The sequence below is a fragment of the Zalophus californianus genome, chromosome 7, assembly GCF_009762305.2.
Source record: "Zalophus californianus isolate mZalCal1 chromosome 7, mZalCal1.pri.v2, whole genome shotgun sequence".
Classification (NCBI taxonomy): Eukaryota; Metazoa; Chordata; class Mammalia; order Carnivora; family Otariidae; genus Zalophus; species Zalophus californianus.
Genome location: NC_045601.1, coordinates 95,829,841 through 95,851,308, shown reverse-complemented (window position 1 = coordinate 95,851,308; position 21,468 = coordinate 95,829,841). Strand labels below are relative to the sequence as shown.

The 21,468-nt window shown below is 36.2% G+C and overlaps 1 protein-coding gene across 1 annotated transcript in view; it reads right to left on the bottom strand.

The window, feature by feature from the left end:
- BMP5 (bone morphogenetic protein 5) overlaps positions 1–656 on the bottom strand; it is a 112,414-nt gene extending 111,758 nt beyond the window's left edge. Inside the window, 1 exon segment of the mRNA XM_035728572.1 lies at positions 113–656. Within this exon segment, the coding sequence (XP_035584465.1) occupies positions 113–602 (490 nt within the window). The 5' untranslated portion in view covers positions 603–656.
- Positions 657–21,468: the final 20,812 nt, after the last annotated feature.

Genomic DNA, 21,468 nt, shown 5'->3' with positions numbered 1-21,468 from the left:
GTTATAGAAAATGATTTTATATAAACACTACCACCTACCAGGCAGCTACTTTACTATTAGAAAAACTTCCACTTAGTAATAACATAGTTTAACAAATAAAAGAACAACATACCTAAATTGACAAAGCTCATGACCATGTCAGCATCATTCAGAAAGTTGGTATCCTGTAGGCTGGCTAGAGGTGGGCTCTGGGTGGTCAGAGGAGTCGTTCGAGATAACTGTACGCGACGAGTGTACCCATTGGGAGAGGCTGGGTATCCTTTTCTCGCTCCTCTGGTCTCTCCTGCCAGGGATGCCCTCACTGAGTATTCCGACTCTTCGGGATTTTCTTCATTGGCCATAGCATTGTATAGGTCCAGCATAAAGAGAGGTGCAGAGGAAGCTTGTTTTCCAGGTGAAAATGGTCTGGGTCTATGAGGCAAACCCAAGATAGAGAGAATTTCCCTCTGTATTTCCCGTCTTTCGTGGTTCCGTAGTCTTCTATAAATAAAACTGGAGTGAACATGATTGTCTCCCAAACCTCCTTTTGCATAACCCACTAGAACCCAGCAGCTCCAGAGGAAACCCACAATACTCCTAAGTAGAAATACAGTCAGATGCATTTTTGTCCAAAAGCAGAAGTTGGTATTTTTAGTCCTTCTTGTCCTCTTAAAAAAAAAAAAAAAAAAAAAAAAAAAAAAAAAAAAAAATCTAAGTTCCTAGGAGGTATGCTTTCCCAGTAGCTGAAAAAACAAATTTACCTATTCTTCATGACAGTGACATTTCTGAACATAACATCCTCACTGATTTTTCCTGTCCTATTTTAAATATTTGGGAATATGTCAAGAGTAGTTATTCTAAGAAAGCTGAAACTTGGATTTCCAATTATCCACAGTTGGTAAGAGTTTCTCCTGCATTGATGTAGCAGAAAAAGGCTAATAGTATTTGATCAGATGACCTATGCATTCCTATATAAATTGATGCTAATCAGGCCTTTGGTATTTGAATCAACGAAAGTTGATCTTCTGATAAACTGTAGTTCCCAAAGTTATCTTCACTGGCTCTTGAGATCTTCTCAACCCTTGAGCTCTTTCCAAGACAAATCCTGATTTCTGAATCACAGATCTATGCTGATCTGCACCTTGGTGTTGGAATATATATTTGTCCGGCAGCTTGGTGATAACTTTAACGTCTTTTGTGTCGTCTTAGTGTAAAATAAGACTCAAGGTTGTACTATTCAAGTAAATGTGTTTCCCTGAATTTACTTGAAAACCTTCCTGTAAGTCCATTCACTCCCTTTCTCCTTCTAACTGTTAATTCCACCTCCAGCAGGCACAAATATACCAGCCCTCTTCAAGGGAGATCTAAAGAGTAATGTAAGCACAACCCTGCTGGGAAAGAAGAGGCTTCTCATTGTAATTTGAAACTGGTAAAGCAAAAAGAACTTAACCCTTTTGCTACCAGAAAAGCCTTCATTTTCACAATTTTATAGCCACGCATCTAACAGAGCACAGTGATACATGGGGCATAGAAGTCCTGGGGGGGGGGGGGGAGCCAGTTTGCAAGCAGCACACTGAAAATTTTGCCACCAGTTTTACATAGTACTCTTTTAGATCTTTCTTTGCATAGTACACATTTAATACACTTCTGTAGTAAATCTCAGGTTGTGGCTAAATTAACATATACCTCAGTTCTATATTTGAGGTTATTTCTAGCTTTTATGAGTTATTAAAATTTACTTTTTAAAAAATAGAAGGAAGAGTTGTAAATTGAGGTTAATTTGTTGTTTCTTAATGACAGCCAGATCTTTGTAGAATAAAATACAGTAGAGAAGTAATCACTAGTAAATATGTTCTAGCTCACAAAGCAGTAGTTATAGTAATTTAATAATGGTGATGAGACAGCCCAGCTTTAATGATCTTTATAGACAAAAATTTTAAACAGAAAAAATATATTTCTATTTCTCTCATTAAGTCAGTTACGGTTGAAAAACAAATACCCTAAGATACAGTGTCTGATTCTTAACTTTTAAGTCATTTCAGTTGAAATGTAAACAGACTTACAAAGACTTACAAATTAGATTTTTCCCATAAGTTATACTCAGTACTTTGGTTTGTTTTAACCCATGCAAATAAACACAAGTCAAATATTCTCTATGACTACATGCAGATCGAAATTTGCATTTTCAAAATTTCATGGGAATAATGGGGAAAGTGCACACCTTTCTAAAATACCATACTTAATCCAAGGAAATGAGCAAAGTACGTGTTTATCCTTAATGTTTAATGCCTTTAAAATTTGGAAGTCTACAATGTTTTTGTGCAGCTATAATTTTCCTTACAAGCTCTCACTTAACCTTAGGGCTCACAGTACTTTCATTGTCTGGGATATTATTCTGATACCAGTGTAGATTTATCGAGCAAATTCTAGAACTATTATGAAATTTTAATGTTTTTCTTTTACTCTACCTAGAGGCGCCTGGTTTCTTGTTTAATTTCTTTTTAAATATTTCCTCTGAGTGTCTAAAGCAAAGCCATATTTTTCACAAGTCTTCAGTTTATTGGTGAAGGCAAGATACTGAAAGGGCTGGCCAAATTTTATTGTGTGCCTTATTTTTCTTATACAAACTCACTGCCCTAAAACTTGATAATGCTGTTTAAGATTTGCCCTCCTGAAGATTCTTTATTAGCAGCCATGTAGGCTACACAGTGGCAGACCCAAGTACTGACTGACATACACGGGACACCTCTATAAAAGAGATATCGCATGAATAGCAATAGTGCAGGTTGTTAGTAAGTGAAGGAATACCATTTCAATAAGAAATGGTTTAAACCACTAAAATTCTTGAAGTTGTTTATTTCATATCCAAACCAAACTTAGAACCTTTTGGTCATTGCTGTGGATTCAGATCAAGCACTTTGAGACAAAAACAAAAATCTTTTTCTCTGCGTTTACAAAACCAACCCCAACTAAAGCCTACTACAGTTTTTCTCTACATTTTTTAAATAAATTATCAAGGTTCTGAATATGCTTCATGTCTCTAGAGTACAGCATAAAGTTACAAGTAAAAATTGGCCACACTAGAGGAAGAAACGATGTTTATTATCTTCCACACGTGCTGACTTTTTTTTTTCCTAAGATACAAGTGAAAAATAAGTCTAGGTGTCACAAGTCTCAAAAACTCATTTTCCCAAAGCATGATTTATAATATCAATCAGTGTCATTGTAATTTAACTGCTTAACCAGGCATATAGCTTACCTCTATGTTGGGAATAAGTTGCCAATATTTCTAGTCAGATTTTTTAGTATCCACCCTCCCCCACCTTCCCTTCCAACTCAGACTAGATTTGGCAAACATTCATTTTTCAAAAGGATCAACATGTGCAATGAGAGCAAGAAAATAAAGAAGAAAAAAACTTGCCAGGAATAAAGGGGAAATGCTAACCACCAAATGAAAAGTCAGATTCATTTTCAATTAATTGTATTTTACTACATAATTTGGATTCCCAGGTAGATTTGTATTTATATACATGAGAGCAATTTGAAAGATAAAGTATCTGCAACTGCAAAGTATAAACATTCCAAATTTCAGAGCATGTATTTAAAAGTTGTATAAGTCATTGAACATACTGAATAAATATACGCTGAGAGAGAAGTTGGGACCGGAGAAACACCCAGAGCATCTCAAGAATTGTTCCTAAAGATAATTACATTTCAAGAAGAGAAGCCTGCATAAAAACCTCCCTTTCATAATGTAATATTTGCCTGGGCTATATAATGGAAGTGACCTTCTGGGGAGGGAGGCGGTACAGAGACAATTAAATCCAGGTAAGAGGTACTTCTTCAACGGTCATTCTTTCGGTTCATTTTCTCTTTCCTTCATTAAAATTTGACACATTTAGTCCACGAATATGTAAACCAACTACATGCAATAGACAGCCTTTCAAAAGAAACTTGCTCAAAAGAAAATTGAAGCATTTGTAAATCTGTTTTGTCTGGAAGGGTCTTTGTATTTCACTTATGGTTTCTTTGTTGGTTTATCCTTGAAACAAAAGTTCCTCCGTGAAAGACATGACTGCAGTGAAAGACAGATATCTAATATACATGGTATCTGCATTCCTAAATTATCTCTCAAGTTTGGAAAATAGTCCAAAATACTGTTAATGCGATCATAAAATTCTTAAGCAGAAGCTATCTTGGATCCTGTTGGAGGGAGTGAGGGGAAAGGGTGGGGAGGAGATCACTGAGGAGATTGGAAAGGCTGGAAGCAATGGGAGAATTCGGGGAAAACATCCCCTTCTAGAATCTTCTTGGGGAATACACACACACACATGTGCAGAACAGAGCAGCTTCTGTGATATTAAACTGCCTTCAGCTCACTCCTTTTGAGCCAAAAACATAGCACAGATAAAAGAGAGAATATGGCATGCATAGCAGTGGTGCAAAGGAAGGCTGAGTGGTGTTACACCACCCCCAGCTGCCTTAGGTTTGCTGCAGTAACCTGAAAGCGGTTACAATCATGGGCAACCTACACTTTTTTGTCTAAGGAATATCTTTTAAGGAAAACTTGGAAATTAAAAATAAAATACAGTCACCAAAAACTTTTAATGTTTGGTATTATTTTTAATGAATGGTGACATTAGTGAATATTTTGAAGTGAAAAGAGGATTTTTCAGTATGCTTTGTATTATTACACATTCCTAAGGTTGTTTTGTATCATTTCATGAGAGTAGGTTTTCTAATAGTTACTTAAGGGAGAACAAACCAACATTTAACCATTATGAATCAAACACCACTGATGAAACGCCTAAGGACTGTATGTGACAAACAGACTCCAACGGACTGACTTGAGAACAATTGGTCAGAGTATTAGGTTAGATGTTTTATCCATCAACAAAATGACAGAATATTTTAAATAGTTAGGCAGGTGACCGTTAAGCAGTTATGTAGTTAACCACAAAAGAATGTCTTCCTTGGTAGAGCAATTTATAATTTTAAAAGCTCATTCACAATAACCTACCATTTGGAATTATTTATTCATCTGATGAATATTTATTAAATGCCTACTATCTGACTACTATGTGCTATATCTTCAGATGTTATCAAAAATTTCAAAAAAGGTTCTTGTCCCCACAGTTTATAATCATATATTATCATTTCAATTGATTTAATAGCATAAAATTACTTAAATATGGTTATTAACCAAGCTATTTCTACTTTTTTGAGAGAGATTACCCAGAATGAAAGTTACATAAAAGTAGGGGCTTAGTTTATTTTGTTCACCAATGTCAAAGAGTACATATTAGCCACGCAATTAATACTGGTTACACAACATATTTTTTAACAAAGATGAACAATATTCCAGAGTTTTGGCTTTTTTTTAAAGACAGTGCTCTCTGGAAACAGGAATAAGGATTCATTAGGCACATTAGCTGACCAATCACTGTATCTCTCAGTAGGTGGGCTCGCCTAATATACTAAAGGTTATTACTCCCATGAAGAAATTTGCTTATTACATGCCTTATCCCAGTTATAAATTAAAGTACAAACTTCTATGTCAATACTAGACAATCATAATGACTTAGAAGGAAAAGCATCATGCAGTGAATTACGTTAGTAATTGCAAAATACCTTGGTCCATCATTACAGGGAGAGCTGGCTAGGTGATGCCTAGTGAATTAATGTGGTCCTAGACCCAAAAGAGCAGCTTTTGTCCCTGTCAATTACTACCTCATTCTTTTGAATTGTAATGGCTTATTTGTTTTGTTTTGGGGTTTTTTGGTGCTGTTTTTATGGCCTATATTACAACGCAAGAGGCCCTGAAAGTGACCATTAACAATTAACACCACCCCTGCTAAGGCTCAAGTGGATATATACAGAGTTGAGATCCGCAGGAGACACTGGGATGAGGTGAGATCTGAAAATGCCTGGACATAGGAAAAGGTACTGGATAAGACAAACTGGAGAGTACCAAAGTAAAAGCTTCTAAATTCATACTTTCCATAGTTTAAACTTTTGCAGATGAAAAACTTTACCAACATACTGACCGATGCAAAATCTATACGACTGTTATTAAAGTTCAAGGAAGAGCATAAACTGCTAATTTACCCCAATAATTCCCATGAAAAGCAAATCAACCCTCAGTGGAAAATAAAATATATAAATGGCACTAGTCATGGTATGTCCAAATAAGACAATCTGAAGGAAATTTAAAAATTACCTAAAAGAAAATTACCTCGATAGCATATTTACTATTATCTGCAATGCTTTTAAATAAATGTCTCTATTTTTCCATAACATCTCCCCCCCCCCCCCCACCCAGGAAACAGAGGATATTTCATAGGATCCTTATCAAAAGGTTTAGGATAAATTTAGAGCCTAATAAATTAACCCCAACTATATCACAAAAATTGTCCATTAGCAACAGAAAAAAAAAATGTGTGCGTCAGTCACCCAAAACCCATTAATATTCCATAACATGAGAGGATAAGAACTCTTTTTCCTAAGACATAACATGCTGAGGAAATATAACTAATAATGAGGATGATAGACAATCATTATCAATATTCAAGTTATAAACATATAAAATGCCTCTAATGAAAAGTTCTCAAATCAAGTTGTACATTACAATCACAAATGGGGAGCAGGTAGAATTTTAAGAAATACTAATGGCTGCGCCACACCAAAGACTAATTAAATCATAACTCTTGAGGACAGTCCCAGACGCCAGTATTTTTTAGTACTGATTAATATATAACCAGAGTTAAGAACCGCTAACAAATGGTCTTAGAAACATCTAAACCATTACACACATGAGTATGTTTCAGTGTCATAATAGTGTTCCCAAATTAGAACAAGACCTTTGATTTCTCCTTCGTTGCTGCTAGGCTTTCATGGTAATAAACTCCTTAAACAAATACACAATGCTTGCATCCACGAAACCATGTGCATCCATTATACACCGAAATACAGCTTATTCAGCACTTACCACAGCAATAATAAAACACCATCCCTGCCCTGGCCAATTTAGTGATCAGTTGTTTCTAGAACAATTTCCTTAGATATTTGTGTTTGAACAATGTGCTTAAAATTCAATTTCTAATACAGAAAATGCTATTGTATTACGGCACGAATAAGAATATATTCTTCCAAGTGGCATCTGGGATCACATAGTCCTCTTTGCTCTTCTATGCATACAGCTCTTTCTTGGGCTATAATATAATGTGAACAACAACATAACTCTTTAAATTCAACTAAAATAGTCACCTGAGCTCACCTAACAGGTGGCTTTCCTGCCTACACTGAATATGTTCAGTTCTGAAATTTTCCTACCTCCTTGGTTTTTAGAGGCGTACGTGTGTTTGTGCGCATGCGCGCTTGGGTGCACATGCCTCAGATGTGTGTGTGTATCTCTGAAGTTCCCTCTTGCACTGGATCGCCTTTCCATTTTGTTCCCCAGTTACTCTCTATATTTAAATGCTATTGATTTTCACTTCTTAAACCTTGCATTCTCTTGATATCTTTGTTTCTCCATTTTACAATAAACTCTTTATCTGTGTCTCCATTTTTAAAAGCCTATCCTCCTAATTCTCTTATCTAGAACTCTCTTCAAGTGTGTAACTGTTTTCTTTATCTCTCACCTCTCATCACCTCTCTCTTCCTTCAGGGTAAGCCTACCACCCCCTTAGTAATCTCCAGTTCTTTCTTCCTCCTCCTGGAACAGTTGCATTTTCCATCACTGCATGTTTATTAACAAGGCAATGATAACATCAAATTGTAGTATAATAATACTTTTTCCATCTGATAAATGCATTTTATGCTTAAACTGCTTCTGTGGAAATGGATGCAAATATTGCAGCTTATCAACTCAACACTAGATTGGTGTTTTCAGATGCAGATATAAATCCTTTTGAAACATTCACAACTTTTTAATACTCATGGCCAAAAAATAACAGTAACTCTGAATTTTAATAAGATGTGCAACCTTATATTGAAAGCACAAAAAAATAACCTAACCTGTAACTGAAATTATATCCAGATGCTAGTCCACACCTAGCATACTGGATAATTACCTTGAGTCCAAAGTATGACCATTTTACTCTCAACATTTTTATATTCTGAAAATGAGACACAGTTCTCTAAATAGGAGGCTCTAATCCAATATGCAGTACCACTCGATACTGTCTTCTAAAATGTCTTTTAAGACTTCCAGAAGTTTCTCTAGAAATGATGCTTATCAATTGTATGTTATCTTCCAACCATTTTTAAGTAAATAAAGTTAAACCAAATCATCTACAATTTCTAATGTAATCCAGGAATTCCTCATATGTAGGTAAGCTACTCATTTACATATATTTTCAAACATGCTTCTTAAATCACTGAGAAAGACTCATTGGACAAAGACCAATCTGATAATGTCCCATACACAGAATGGTACAAATGTCAACATTCACAACTGGTCAAGTTTTCAAGTGCTCTCTACGTGGTAAAACTTACTTCCATGGAACTTGGAAGCAGCTCGGTATTCTGAGCTTTTTCTGTTCTAAATCTGCAGATGTTAATGGGTGCTTGATTCTACAACTATAAGCCCAAAAATATGCTGGTATGCTTCCTCTACCAAATGTAATTATTGAATCATCTATATATACTGAATCAGAATCACTTAGAAGGATAAAATCAGTAAAATCACAGGGCATCAGCTTATAACTCATTGCCCTATAATATGTATACTATTTTCTTTGCAAGTACCCCTGTGTCATTTAGATGCTTGAATCTTCTAGTAGGTACTCACTACACCTTATCACATAACATGTACTCAAAGAACGTCAACCAGGAGACTAGATTTATATCTTGGTTTTGCCACTTACTGTCTGAATAACCTTGGAAAAGTCACTTTGGAATCATACATCTAGAGAGTAACAGGAAGGAGTCACTTTTCTGAATCTAAGTTTCTTCCTCTGTGAAATGGGGCAAAAAATACCTCACATGGGGTTGTTGGACCCATTAAAACGAGAGACTATATGAGAAACTGCTTCATAAAAATCAGTGTGTTTCAAAACTTTTTATCATAAGCACATGGCATAGTAGAATTTAGATTCCTGTAAGCTTATCCATTGGTTGGTCCACATTGATAAACTAAGACTCGGTGTCTGTATTCTTGTTTAGTCCCTTAAAAATTATCATGAAAAGATTATACCCCAAAAGATGGTTGTTATGTCTCCAGATAGACAAAGTTAGACAAAGCCAGGGATTTTATGCTGTTATCTTTATGCATAATCTACTAACATCTTGAAGAATATAAGCATGTCTCTCCCTACTGGTATTTCTTCCTTATTTTGTCAGGCCATCTCAAATCTATGGTATCCTACTGCAGTGGCAGAAAAATAAGTTTGATTAACTAACTGTTCCTCCACTGTACAAGGGAGAGCATTTTATTTTCATTTATTTTTTTTTTAAGGAAGAACATTTTAAATGCACATCTACGCTGAGGTTTTCCATTAGCATTAAGCAGGTAGTCCACATCTGCACTCGTTTGAGTGAAAAGAGAGGAAGAGTTAGCTTGCTCAGCTTTGACTCAAGTAAGCAACATATGACCAAAGCCTAGGAAAAAGGATGGTCCAAAGCATATAATCATGCCTATAAAAATGTGTTCCACAATGGAGACATTTACTCTTCACAATGTAAAGCATTAGATTTTGCATCAGAGTGGTTTCAAGCAGTAATTCTGGTTCTGCCTACTTTGTTACACATGAGAAAGGACACCTCTCCTCAGTTTCTTCATCTTAAAAAAGTGGGATAAGGCGCCTGGGTGGCTCAGTCATTAAGCGGCTGCCTTTGACTCAGGTCATGATCCTGGGGTCCTGGGATCGAGCCCTGTGTTGGGCTCCCTGCTCAGCGGAGAACCTGCTTCTCCCTCTCCCTCTGTTGATTCCTCTGCTTGTGTTCTCTCGCTCTCTCTCGCTCTCTCAAATAAATAAATAAAATCTTTTTTTAAAAATGGCATACTGGGGCAGCTGGGGACCTCAGGTGGTTAGGCATCTGACTTTTGATTTCAGCTCAGGTCACGATCTCAGTGTCATGAGATCGAGCCCCACATTAGGCTTGGTGCTAAACATGGAGGCTGCTTAAGATTCTCTCTTACCGGGGAGGGGGTTGGGGAGATGGGTTAGCCTGGTGATGGGTATTAAAGAGGGCACGTTCTGCGTGGAGCACTGGGTGTTATGCACAAACAATGAATCATGGAACACTACATCAAAAACTAATCATGTAATGTATGGTGATTAAAATAACAATAAAAAAATTTAAAAAAAAAGATTCTCTCTTACCCTCTTCCTCTGCCGATGCCCCCTAAAAAAAAAAAAAACAAACAACAAGAAAAAAAACACTGGGATAATAATAATATGTATTCTAGAATATTCTTATGATTCTTAAATGACACAGTATATGAATATTCTTCCATAAGTGCAAAGCGATTGTTATGATAGCATTTGGCAGATTTATTATTCAGAACACTGTCCTTGAGAGGAATACTGAACAATTTTTATACCTTTACAGAGAGACTGTCCAAAGGATTAAGCTTGCTACTACACATTTAGAATAAATAAAGATATTTTAATGGCAGTGGTGGTAGCATACAGTATTTTCCAAACAAATTTTACCATGGAGTCACTTATTTAAGGAGATGATTGCTATTTTGTAAAACACATCCTAGGACTGATCTTCAACTAGCACGTTTGGGGGAAAGAATTGATATGTTATCATTGGAGAGGCAAGAGAAAACAGTGACTAAGAGCCTATGCTCAGGAACCAGACTGAATGTAAATGCTGGCTTCACTATTCGGTAGCTATGTAATGATGCTCTACCTTGGTTTTCCAATCTTTAAAATGGGGACAATAACAGTTCCTTCCACACAGGATTTTATGAGGTTAAATGAGTTAATAAATGTAAAGACTTAACATCGGGCCTGGCCCATAACAAATGTCAGGTACCACTAGATTTCACCATTTAGCGACCAATTCCTAGCGGACAGGACTTTTCTTTTTATGTGTCCTTATGTCCCCCTGCTGAGTACAGTGTTTGACAGATAGATGCCCAAGAGAGGGAATGCTCATTCATTTAAAACATATTTACTAAGCATTTACCGGTAGCTAAACAACACCCACTTTTAAAGAAACATTTGTAAGTATTCACATAGCTTATTACTTTACCAGTAAAGTATTAAAATCTAAGAAATGTAGCCATGATTGTGATTGGTCCATACAAACTGTTATTATTTTGATAACACAACTCAACAAAACGCATCCTGCAATTTAAATCACGAAAGGTCAAAATGCTGATCTCCCAGAGGACGTTTTCTTATGCCAATGTGACCTGTAACAACACTAGCCAAGGGCACCAGATGAACCATAATACATAAGATAAGTTTTACTTTTTCACGTTATTACAGATGCCTTGAGAATACCATGTGGAAATAAACAACCGTAATATAAGCCTAAGATCTAACGATCAGTTCGTGACTTTCTCTTCTTCTCACTGCCCCAGCTGGAGACAGTTTTATTGTCATTTTCATTCTTTCCATTGGACGGTAAGGGACTACAAAAGATGAAATTAAAACTCGTCAAACCTGGAGCGCCTGGGTGGCTCAGATGGTTAAGCGTCTGCCTTCGGCTCAAGTAGTGATCCCAGGGTCAAGCCCCACATCGGGCTCCCTGCTGAGCAGGGAGCCTGCTTCTTCCTCTCCCTCTGCCTGCCACTCCCCCTGCTTGTGCTCTCTCTCTAATAAAAAAAATTAAAAATCTTAAAAAGAAAAAAAAAAACTCGTCAAACTGTTCTATCCTAGACTTTTTTCCCAGGTTAGGTGGTAAAGGAGGTTTGAAGGAATGAATAAACCCCTTTAAAAAGTCCCTGCCACTAACACAGATAACTGAAAAATCAATTTTTATTCATTTTGATAAAATCAGTCATAAAAACAAATTTTGGTTCACCAGCTAAAAAGAGGATCATTCAAACACAAAAAGGCTTTCTGTAAAAGTTGTTTTAAAATTAAAAGTGCCATGAATGGTTCACTAATTTGTATTTAGTTTTATTCGCCAAATATGGTCAATTCTGACTTTTATATATAGTAGGCCGATGGAGATAAAATCTCCAAGTCCAAAAATGTAACCATAATAAATGGAAGACTTTACTTTTTCCCACATTTATGAGAATAAAAATGAAACTCTTTTGGTGTTCAGACCAAACTCAAAACAAAATCCCTCAACTTCTGTTCTAGAATTCTGATGCCAGTTTTTAGCTAATGAAGTAACAATCCCCAGCACTGTTGCAAAGCTAAAAAAAAAAACAAAAAAAAAAAAAAAAATGGGGTTTTATACAAACACTGACAGGCCCTGACCATCAGTGGCACTAGAAGGCGCCACCATAATTGCAGTCTCCTCAAGACATAACTTCTTTCAGGCTAAGCAGGCGAGCCAATATTTTGTATTTTAATTAAGAAACCTGGACTTTGTTTATAATAATTGACTGTTAGGTCAGTTCTTGCCAGGATATACTTGTAAAAGAGAATTTTTGCCTCAAGTAAGCTTTCATTTAAGATTTTGGAACAGATTTAAAATTGGGGATTGAAATCTTTTTTAGTCATTGATTTTAGCTTTCATTGTAATACTACCAGTTTAAGGATATATTTGTATCGATTTCCAACCTACTCATCAATGGCCATAAATATTTATTTGCTCCCTGAAGAAAACTTTTAGTCGTACTGATGAAAATATATTATCTGCTATGAACACAAAATCCACATTGTTTCCTCATTTACTAGTGAGACCTGAAAATAATTCAATGCTTGCATAGTGTTATGAAACATATCAATCAGTAGTCAAGACAGAGTAGAACACTAAAGAGATAATCTAACAATAGATAAAATATCTTAGATGTGAAACACGCATATACTAATTTTGAAAATGTCTCTTTTGGGGCTGTTCAAATTAAAGTGTTCTATACAATTAATCCTTTCAAGCTCCTATTGTCAAAAATATTTGTCTTCTCAACCATAATTATGTTTTGGCACATGTGATAATAGCAATATTACTTAATATTGTTTTAAAAGCAAATTAGAGGCAGAATACATGTCTAAATTATACCTCTAGCAAATGAGGTTCCAAAGAAAACCAAATGGAACACTGCCACCTTTTGGTTACTTAAATTGTAAAGTTGCAGACGTTTACTGTAGGGTTTTTCAATGAAAATATTTAGACATACTTGCAGCTTTTAGAAATAGTAATCCTACCTCTGTTGATATGAAAATATCCATCTTTAAATTTTTGTTTCTCAATTGTAGTTCTTTAAGTATTTCAGTTTTCATTTTGTAAGTCTGTCCCCAAACTCTTGAACTTTAGTACCTGGAAACAATTCTTCCTGTTTATTTTGTAAAGAAGGGCGGGTAATGACCTCATAATGAAAAACACAAAGGGACTTTTATATCCTAGGGCTCTGTTGTGAACATTTCTATTACTTCTCTTTATACCAAACCACAGCACTACCTTACAGAACAGGATTTTGCAATGACACACTCTAATTCCCCAAAGCACTAATTGCATTTCTTTCAGCTAGAAGGATTTATGCCTTCTCACCCCAGAAGTGTTTTATGTATAGTTTTAAATTATAGAGTAAAAAAAAAAATGATACAGTAGGTGCCTAGACACATACAGGGAGTAATTGGTGGGTGAGAAGAAATGAAGGGCTATATATAAACATAGATTTCATTTAGGGCAAGATCTGAGGTTATGATGTCTAAGTATGCAGACAAAACAAAATAAGGAAAATTAAAAGTGGGAGAATAGACAGCCCCTTAATAAATAAGATAAAGGAACTAGTTGAACAGCAAATTATACAATTTTTTTTTCAGTCTAGTTCCCACAACCTGGTTGATTCTACTGATAAACAGCCCCTCAGGCTATAAAAGTAGAATAACAGTAAATAACATAGAATCAAGATAATAAGAAAAAAAATATATATATATAATTTAAATAAAAGATGTAGAAAATCTTAGGTGCTAGCAACAAAGAAGAAATGTAAAATCAGAGATTTGAAAGTGACACAGTAGATGTTCAAGGGGTTATCAGGCTCAGGTAAAGCCTCATTTCTCAGGACTGAAGATTAAATATCCATTTGGGATATGAACATGACCTTAGGACTTTGTGAGGTTATATGTAGAACCTAAGATCCCTATAAAAAGCTAAAAGACTCAAAGAGTGACTCCTGAATGGGAGAGGGGAGCAATAGCATCACTACACTTGGGGAAGTCTGGGGAAATAACAAGGATATTTAATTTAGCCTGAGGATCTAAGGGGAAAAAATCAAATTCTTTTTTAAAGATGAAAACCAAAGACTTCATGGTAGTCTTTCAGGATGGTAGTAGAATCCTCAAGTCTACAAATTAAAAACTAGTCCTAAACCAATTGAACAAACATGAGTACATGCTTTGAGTACATAGCATCCCTTCAACAACCTACGGTTCACAGAACTCCAATAGGTGGTAAAATGCTTATTGAAGAGAAGTTCAAAATCAAAAACTACAAACCATATAAATAAAGGCTTTAACATAAGCAGGAGTCATCAAATAAAACAAGTAGTATAACACATCCCAAAACTGGAGGCAATGAAATCATCTGAAGAAGACTATTTTAAAAACCATGCTTAAAATAGTTAAAGACACAACAGAAGAACTAGAAACCATAATTAAAACACACACACACACACACACATGCACGCACACATACATATATACACACACGCACGCACACATACATATATACACACACACTCACACACACACACATAAACACACCAGGACATTGGGTGAAAAAAAAGAAGATTTGAAAAATAAATTAATAGAAATAAAAAATATAATCACCAAAATTAAAAAAAAGTCAATGATTTAAACAACCACTGGACACAGCTGAAAGAAAAATTAAACTAGAAGATCTAGGAAGCTTACCAATATATATATATATTACAAAAAAATAAAGAGGAAGATATAGGAAAATGAAGCATTGAGTATCTCTGCAAAACATTATGGCAGCTTTCTCTTCAACAAACGTAGGTGTTTGTCTCAGTGTAATATTTATAAACCGATTTCAAGACACACTATCCTAGTATCCACCACTACTGTACTTTCAAATATTGCTTGAAATAATCATAGAAAAACTTTTATGTGCAAGTTGACAAATAGTAAGTGTGGCTTTCAAACTACTGAAGTTAAGAAGTTTCACACATTCTACGATGGAGAAATTTGAATTGCTCATGAAAATTCTAGCTTCTGCTAGAATTTAGGTCCTCACGAGTGTGATAGGCAAACCTCAGAAATAGCTTCCTGGTATTCATGCCCTTGAATAATCACCACCTTCAGTGTGGGTTGAACTTACGGACTTGCTTCTAAGGAGTAAAATACAGAAGGAATGGGATCTTTCTTCCAATATTAGGTTAAAAAAGGATTGTAGCTTCCATCTGGTCTGCTCTCTCCTTCTCACTCTCTGGCTCTCTCTTGTGAAACACCAGCCATGCTGTTGTGAGGACATTCAGACAGCCTATGAGGCGAGAAATTGAGGCCTACTAGCAACCACATGAGTGAACCTAAACGTAGATCTTCTGAGGCCTATCCACAGCTATATGAACGATCTTGGAAGCAAACCTCTCCCCTCTATCCATCCCCATCAAACCACCGGACGATATCACAGGTACCACCAACAGGTACTGCCAACAGCTGCAGCCTCATGATAGATCTTGAGCCATGGGAATAACATTCTTGACCCACAGAAAGTGTAAAATAATAAATGTTTGTTGTCTTAAGCTTCTAAAGTTGGGGGTTATTATGTAGCAATAGATAGTTTCTTTTTTTTTAATTTTTTGAGTATAGTTAATGCATTAATTTTACATAGTAGTTAATACATTTGTTTACATACATTAATTAATACATTAGTTACATACAATGCTATTAGTTTCAAATGTACAACATAGTAATTCAACTTCTTTATATGTTATGTTATGTTCACCACAAGCGTAGCTACCATCTGTCACCATATTACAATACCATTGACTATATTCCCTATGCTGTGCCTTTTATTCTTGTGACTTATTCATTCTATAACTCAAATCCTATACCTCTCACTTCCCCATTTTGCCCATCCCCCATCTCTCTGGCCACTGTTAGTTTGTTCTACTTATAGATCTGATTCTGCTTGTTATTTCATTTTTTTTTGATTCCACATATGAGTGAAATCATAGGATATTTGTCTTTCTTAGTTGACTTATTTCACCTAGCATAATACACTCTAAGTCCATCCATGTTGTCATAAATGGTATGATCTCATCCTTTTCTATGGCTACATAATATTCCAGTGTGTGTGTGTGTGTGTGTGTGTGTGTGTGTGTGTACACATACACACACACACACAAACATCACATCTTCCTTATCCATTCATCTATCAATAGACATGGGCTGCTTCTCTATCTTGGCTATTATAAATAATGCTACACAATAACATAGGAATTAATGAATTAATGTTTAAATTAATGTTTTCATTTTCTTGGGGTAAATATCCAGTAGAATTATCAGATCATATAGTAATTCTATTTTTAATGTTTTGAGGAACCTCCATACTGTTTTCCACAGCGGCTATACCAGTTTGCATTCCCACCAACAGTGCACAAGTGTTCTTTTTTCACAGCCTCGCCAATACTTGCAATTTTTGCATTTTTTATTTTAGCCATTTTGATAGGTGTGAGGAGGTATCTCACTGTGGTTTTAATTTTCATTTCTCTGATGATAAGTGATGAACATCTTTTCATGCATCTATTGGCCATCTCTATCTTCTTTGGAAAAATGCCTATTTAGGTTCTCTGCCCATTTTTTAATCAGATTGTTTATTTGGGGTTGAGCTGTATAAGTAATTTCTATACTCTAAGTATTAACCACTTATTGGAGTCATCATTTGCAAATATCTTCTCCCATTCAATAGGTTGCCTTTTTGTTTTGTTGATGGTTTCTTTTGCTGCATAAAAGTTTCTTATTTTGATACATTCCCAATAGTTTATTTTTGCTTTTGTTTTCCTTGCTTCCTGCTTGTGCTCTCTTCTAGGATTTTTATTGTTTCAGGTCTCACATTTAGATCTTTAATTTTGAGTTTATTTTTGCGTGTGGTAGTGATCCAAGAAGTGATCCAATTTCACTCTTTTTCACGTAGCTATCCAGTTTTCACAAAATCATTTATTGAAGAGATTGCCATTGCCCCATTGTATATTCGTGCTTCCTTTGTCATAAATTGGCCATATAAGCATAGGTTTGTTTCTGGGCTCTCTATTCTGTTCCATTGATGTATGTGCCTATTTTCATACCAGTTAATCATACTATTTTGATTACCATGGCTTTGTAGTATATCTTGAAATCTGAAATTGCAATACCTCCAGCTTTGTTTTTTGGTTTTTTTTTTGTTTTGTTTTTTTTTTCCCCTCAAGCTTGCTTTGGCCATTCAGGGTCTTTTGTGGTTCCATACACATTTTTGTTTTATTTGTTCTAGTTCTGTGAAAAATGTTCTTGGTATTTTGATACAGATTGCATTCAAATTGATTCTTACATGAGTAATATTTCCTTTAATTTAGGAAAATTATTGGTATCAGTATCTCAACATTTATATTGGAATGTTAAATAATATCACTCGATATCCAGTTTCTAAAGAATATGGATCTGCCGTCAATCAACTCCAGAGATATTTACAATTTTTTTAATTGAAGCATTTTATTCACACGTATGTATTACATCCCTAGAGAAAGAATGCCAGGATTTTCCCTCCTGTGTGTTTTCATTTTGCTTCTTCATGGTCCGTGATGCCAGTGAGGTTGTCAGTACCATAAAACTAAATTGGCAGGACAGGAGCAGATTATTCTGCCATTTTTCTAAATCTTTTTGAGTTGTGCATCAAATCTGGGGCTAATCACTCCACACTTGTTTAACCTGTCCATGAGCTTCACACAGTTGGAAACGGAACCATGGCCTAATAAGAACCTGGTGCTGTCCTCTCTCTATGGCACTGTTAATGCTCTGGAGAGCATCTGCCAGCACAAGCGTGCTATTACGGCGGCACAGAAAGGTGGTGGAAAGAGCTAGAGATATCGTTTGTTACTCATCAAAGAAATTAGTATCAAAATCTGTTTTCTGTTTTAAAAAGCGGCTAAGAAACAAGCTATTTAAAAAAGATAATCTAAGAGGCATGCCATCTGTGCAATTCTTGAGAAAATTTAATCTAAGGATAGAGTATAAAGTAAGCTTAGAATGTTAGCTTAGAACTTCCATAATGCTAATGTTGAAAATACTGTCCCATCTCTAAATATGTCCCTATTTAAAACATCACATAACATTTTTATTTTAAAATTTAGTACTGGGGGGCACCCGGGTGGCTCGGTCAGTCAAGCATCCGACTCTTGGTTTTGGCTCAGATCATGATCTCATGGGTCATGGGATCAAGCCCCAGGACAGGCTCCACACTCAGCAGGGAGTCTGCCTAAAGATTCTCTCCCTCTGCCCCTCCCCCCTACTCACACACTCTCTCTCTTTCTCTCTCTCTAAAATAACTAAATCTTTTTTAAAAAAATAAAAAACAAAATAAAATTTAGCACCAGGGAAACATGTTTATTCTATAATTGCATTCATCTATTCATATCATAAATAGTTTATTTATTATTTTACCGTAAGTTAGACCTTTAGGTTGGTACTAAGAATACATTTATCAGAAAAAAAGTGTCTGCTCTCACAGAAGTAGCTGTCTAAGGAACAAGCAAGCATTAAACACGGATCAAAAGGAAAAAGATGTTAAGGTGGAAGTTTTAACCAAAACCTTAAAATGGCAGATATCAGACATCAACAAGAAGTGCTAAACAAACATAAAAATTTTCAAAGGAGGTTTATAAAAACAAGTTAAAAATCCCATAAGTCCTTCACCTCAGGAATCGACAAGGATCAAAGTAGGAAGAACTGCTGGTGTGTTGTGAATTCCTCCTCCTTTTCCAGGGAGAGAACTGGGGAGGGTTTCTGCCTCTAACATCAAACTTAATTACAAGAATTTCAGGGACCCCCCTCAGAGAATATGGACATGTATGCCTTAGAGCCGGGAGTTGCAGTGGCTGGTCTTCTACTATGACCTAGAAAATGTAAAAGCAAGAAACTGCAGGCTAACCCCTCTGAGGATGAGCAAAGGGAGGTGGCTGATTTGAGATGGGCTTGTATTCCCGGAAGTTGATATAAAGCAAAAGATATTTTGAGGGTTTTCCATAGACCAGATTTGGGCCACAAAGGGGGGAAAGTCAGTGTGCTGAGCTGTGTTAGAGCCTCGCCCACAAAGGTTACCTAAGGAGTGACCTGGCTACAGTCAGTAGAAGTTAAAACCACCCCGGGCTTCTTAGAGCCTACAAAAGAAAGAAACCACAAGTGAAAGCATCACCTACATCAAGATAGTAAGTGAGAGGTGTCTGGTTATGGAGAGTAGCAGCATGTCTAAATAATGCACAGATGTGCTTTACAAAAGAAAAGGGTCCATGCTGAACATCTGTAGGCCCAGAGATGGAAACTTGCAACCTGCTGCTCTTACTTCCCTACATTAGTTACCTGAAGCTGCCATAACAGATTACCTCAAACTGGGTGGTTTACAACAATGCACACAACATGGTTCTGAAGGCTAGAGGTCTAAAATCAAGGCCATTGCTCTCTCTAAAGTCTGCAGGGGGAGGATTCTTCTTTGCCTCTTCCAACTTCTCCTGGTTGTCAGTAATCCTTGGAGTTCCTTGATTTATAGATATATCCCTCCAATAACTCCCTCCCTCCTCACACGTCTTTCTCCCTTGTATGTCTGTCTCTCTTCTTTAATAAGGATACTGGTCATATTAGATTTATCCAGTATGACCTCATTACAATGAAGTACATCTACAAGGACACTGTTTCCAACTAAAGAGGCATTCTGAGGTTCTGAGTGGACATGAATTTTTGAGGACACTCCTGGACCCCATATACTCCCCTGCCTCCCACCATTCAAATTCCCAGAGTGGTTGGAAAAGGTAGCTAGTGGTGCAGGAAATGAGCAGTCAATGAGAAGAACACATTCTGACCATTTCACCCTCAACCTCTCCTCCAGACTCCTCGCTCTCTTTTCTGGCTCAGTTCTACATTTTCATCATATACCAGCCTCTGTCTTTTTCAGTCATGTTCACATGCTCTCCGTTCCTCAAACTGGCCACACTCTCTCTTGCCAGAGGGTGTTCACCCTGCTGATCCTTCTACTTGGATTACTCTTCTGGAATATACCTCTGCAATGAAATTATGCCCATCCTTTCAGAATTTGTATGAAATATCACTTTCTCAGAACCCAAATTCTAGTTACCAGTCTAGAACCAGTCCATGGCAAGGTTATTATGACAAAATAAACAAAACATTAGCCAGAGTAATGATGATACAACAATAAAGATACATCAATAAATTGATAGATGGATAGATGCTTATGCGTGTGTATATATCATTTTAAGCACAGGCATTAATATAATTGCAAGATGTGCTTTCTTGAGAAAGACTGATTGTATTTTTTTATTCTGAGATTTTGCCTTTCTTGCTTTTTTATAATATTAAAGTACACTTTATGCTAGCACATTAGAGTGTTAGCAGAGGGCAGGGACTTTTTTATTGTCCTTAATTGTTAAGAATACATAAAAATTTTGAAAGCTGGCAAGTTTATGTCAGTAAAATTAGAAATTTTATTGGCTTATGAAATCAAAAAGTCTAGGAATCACACAGAATCTAATGATAAGACTTCTATACGGGCCGCTAGAGGAGCGAAAACATGGAAAAATACTCAATAACAAAAGTACTCTCCTTTCACTACTATTGCCTGTTACCCTGTGTGTTTTACTCTGTTACCCTCACAGCTACTAAACCTAGTATTCCTTTATTTACCTTTGATCCCTATACCATACATCTCAATCCATTCACTCACTGTTGTCTTACTCATCATAGTCCAAATGATCACTTGCTTCAGAACTGTCCTTCATAAAGTCTCTGAATTCCTCATCTCCTTAAATTTTTAACATTCCCATCTCACAGATCTATTTCTTTAGGTCCTGCCAAGTGAATGTGTTCACAGAGTCATGCTGTAGCAGCTGGGCCCTCCTCACTACACCACAAGGCATTTATTACTATTACCAGGTTGTTGACTACTATCTTTACAGTGGCTTCTCCAGGCTAACCTAGTAACCTCAGCTTCCCACCCCAATTCAATACCCTCTTCAGCTGATGTCATAATTTATTGAGAATTCTTCACAAACCTGAAATTAATTCCCCTGTCTTAAAATGATTCTGCATCCCCATCCATTTTCTTTGCCTTTCCTGTGTCATGCAAAAAGTTATATTGAACCTCTCCCATCTCCTACGCTTGCAAAGATTCGTTACTGTATCCTAC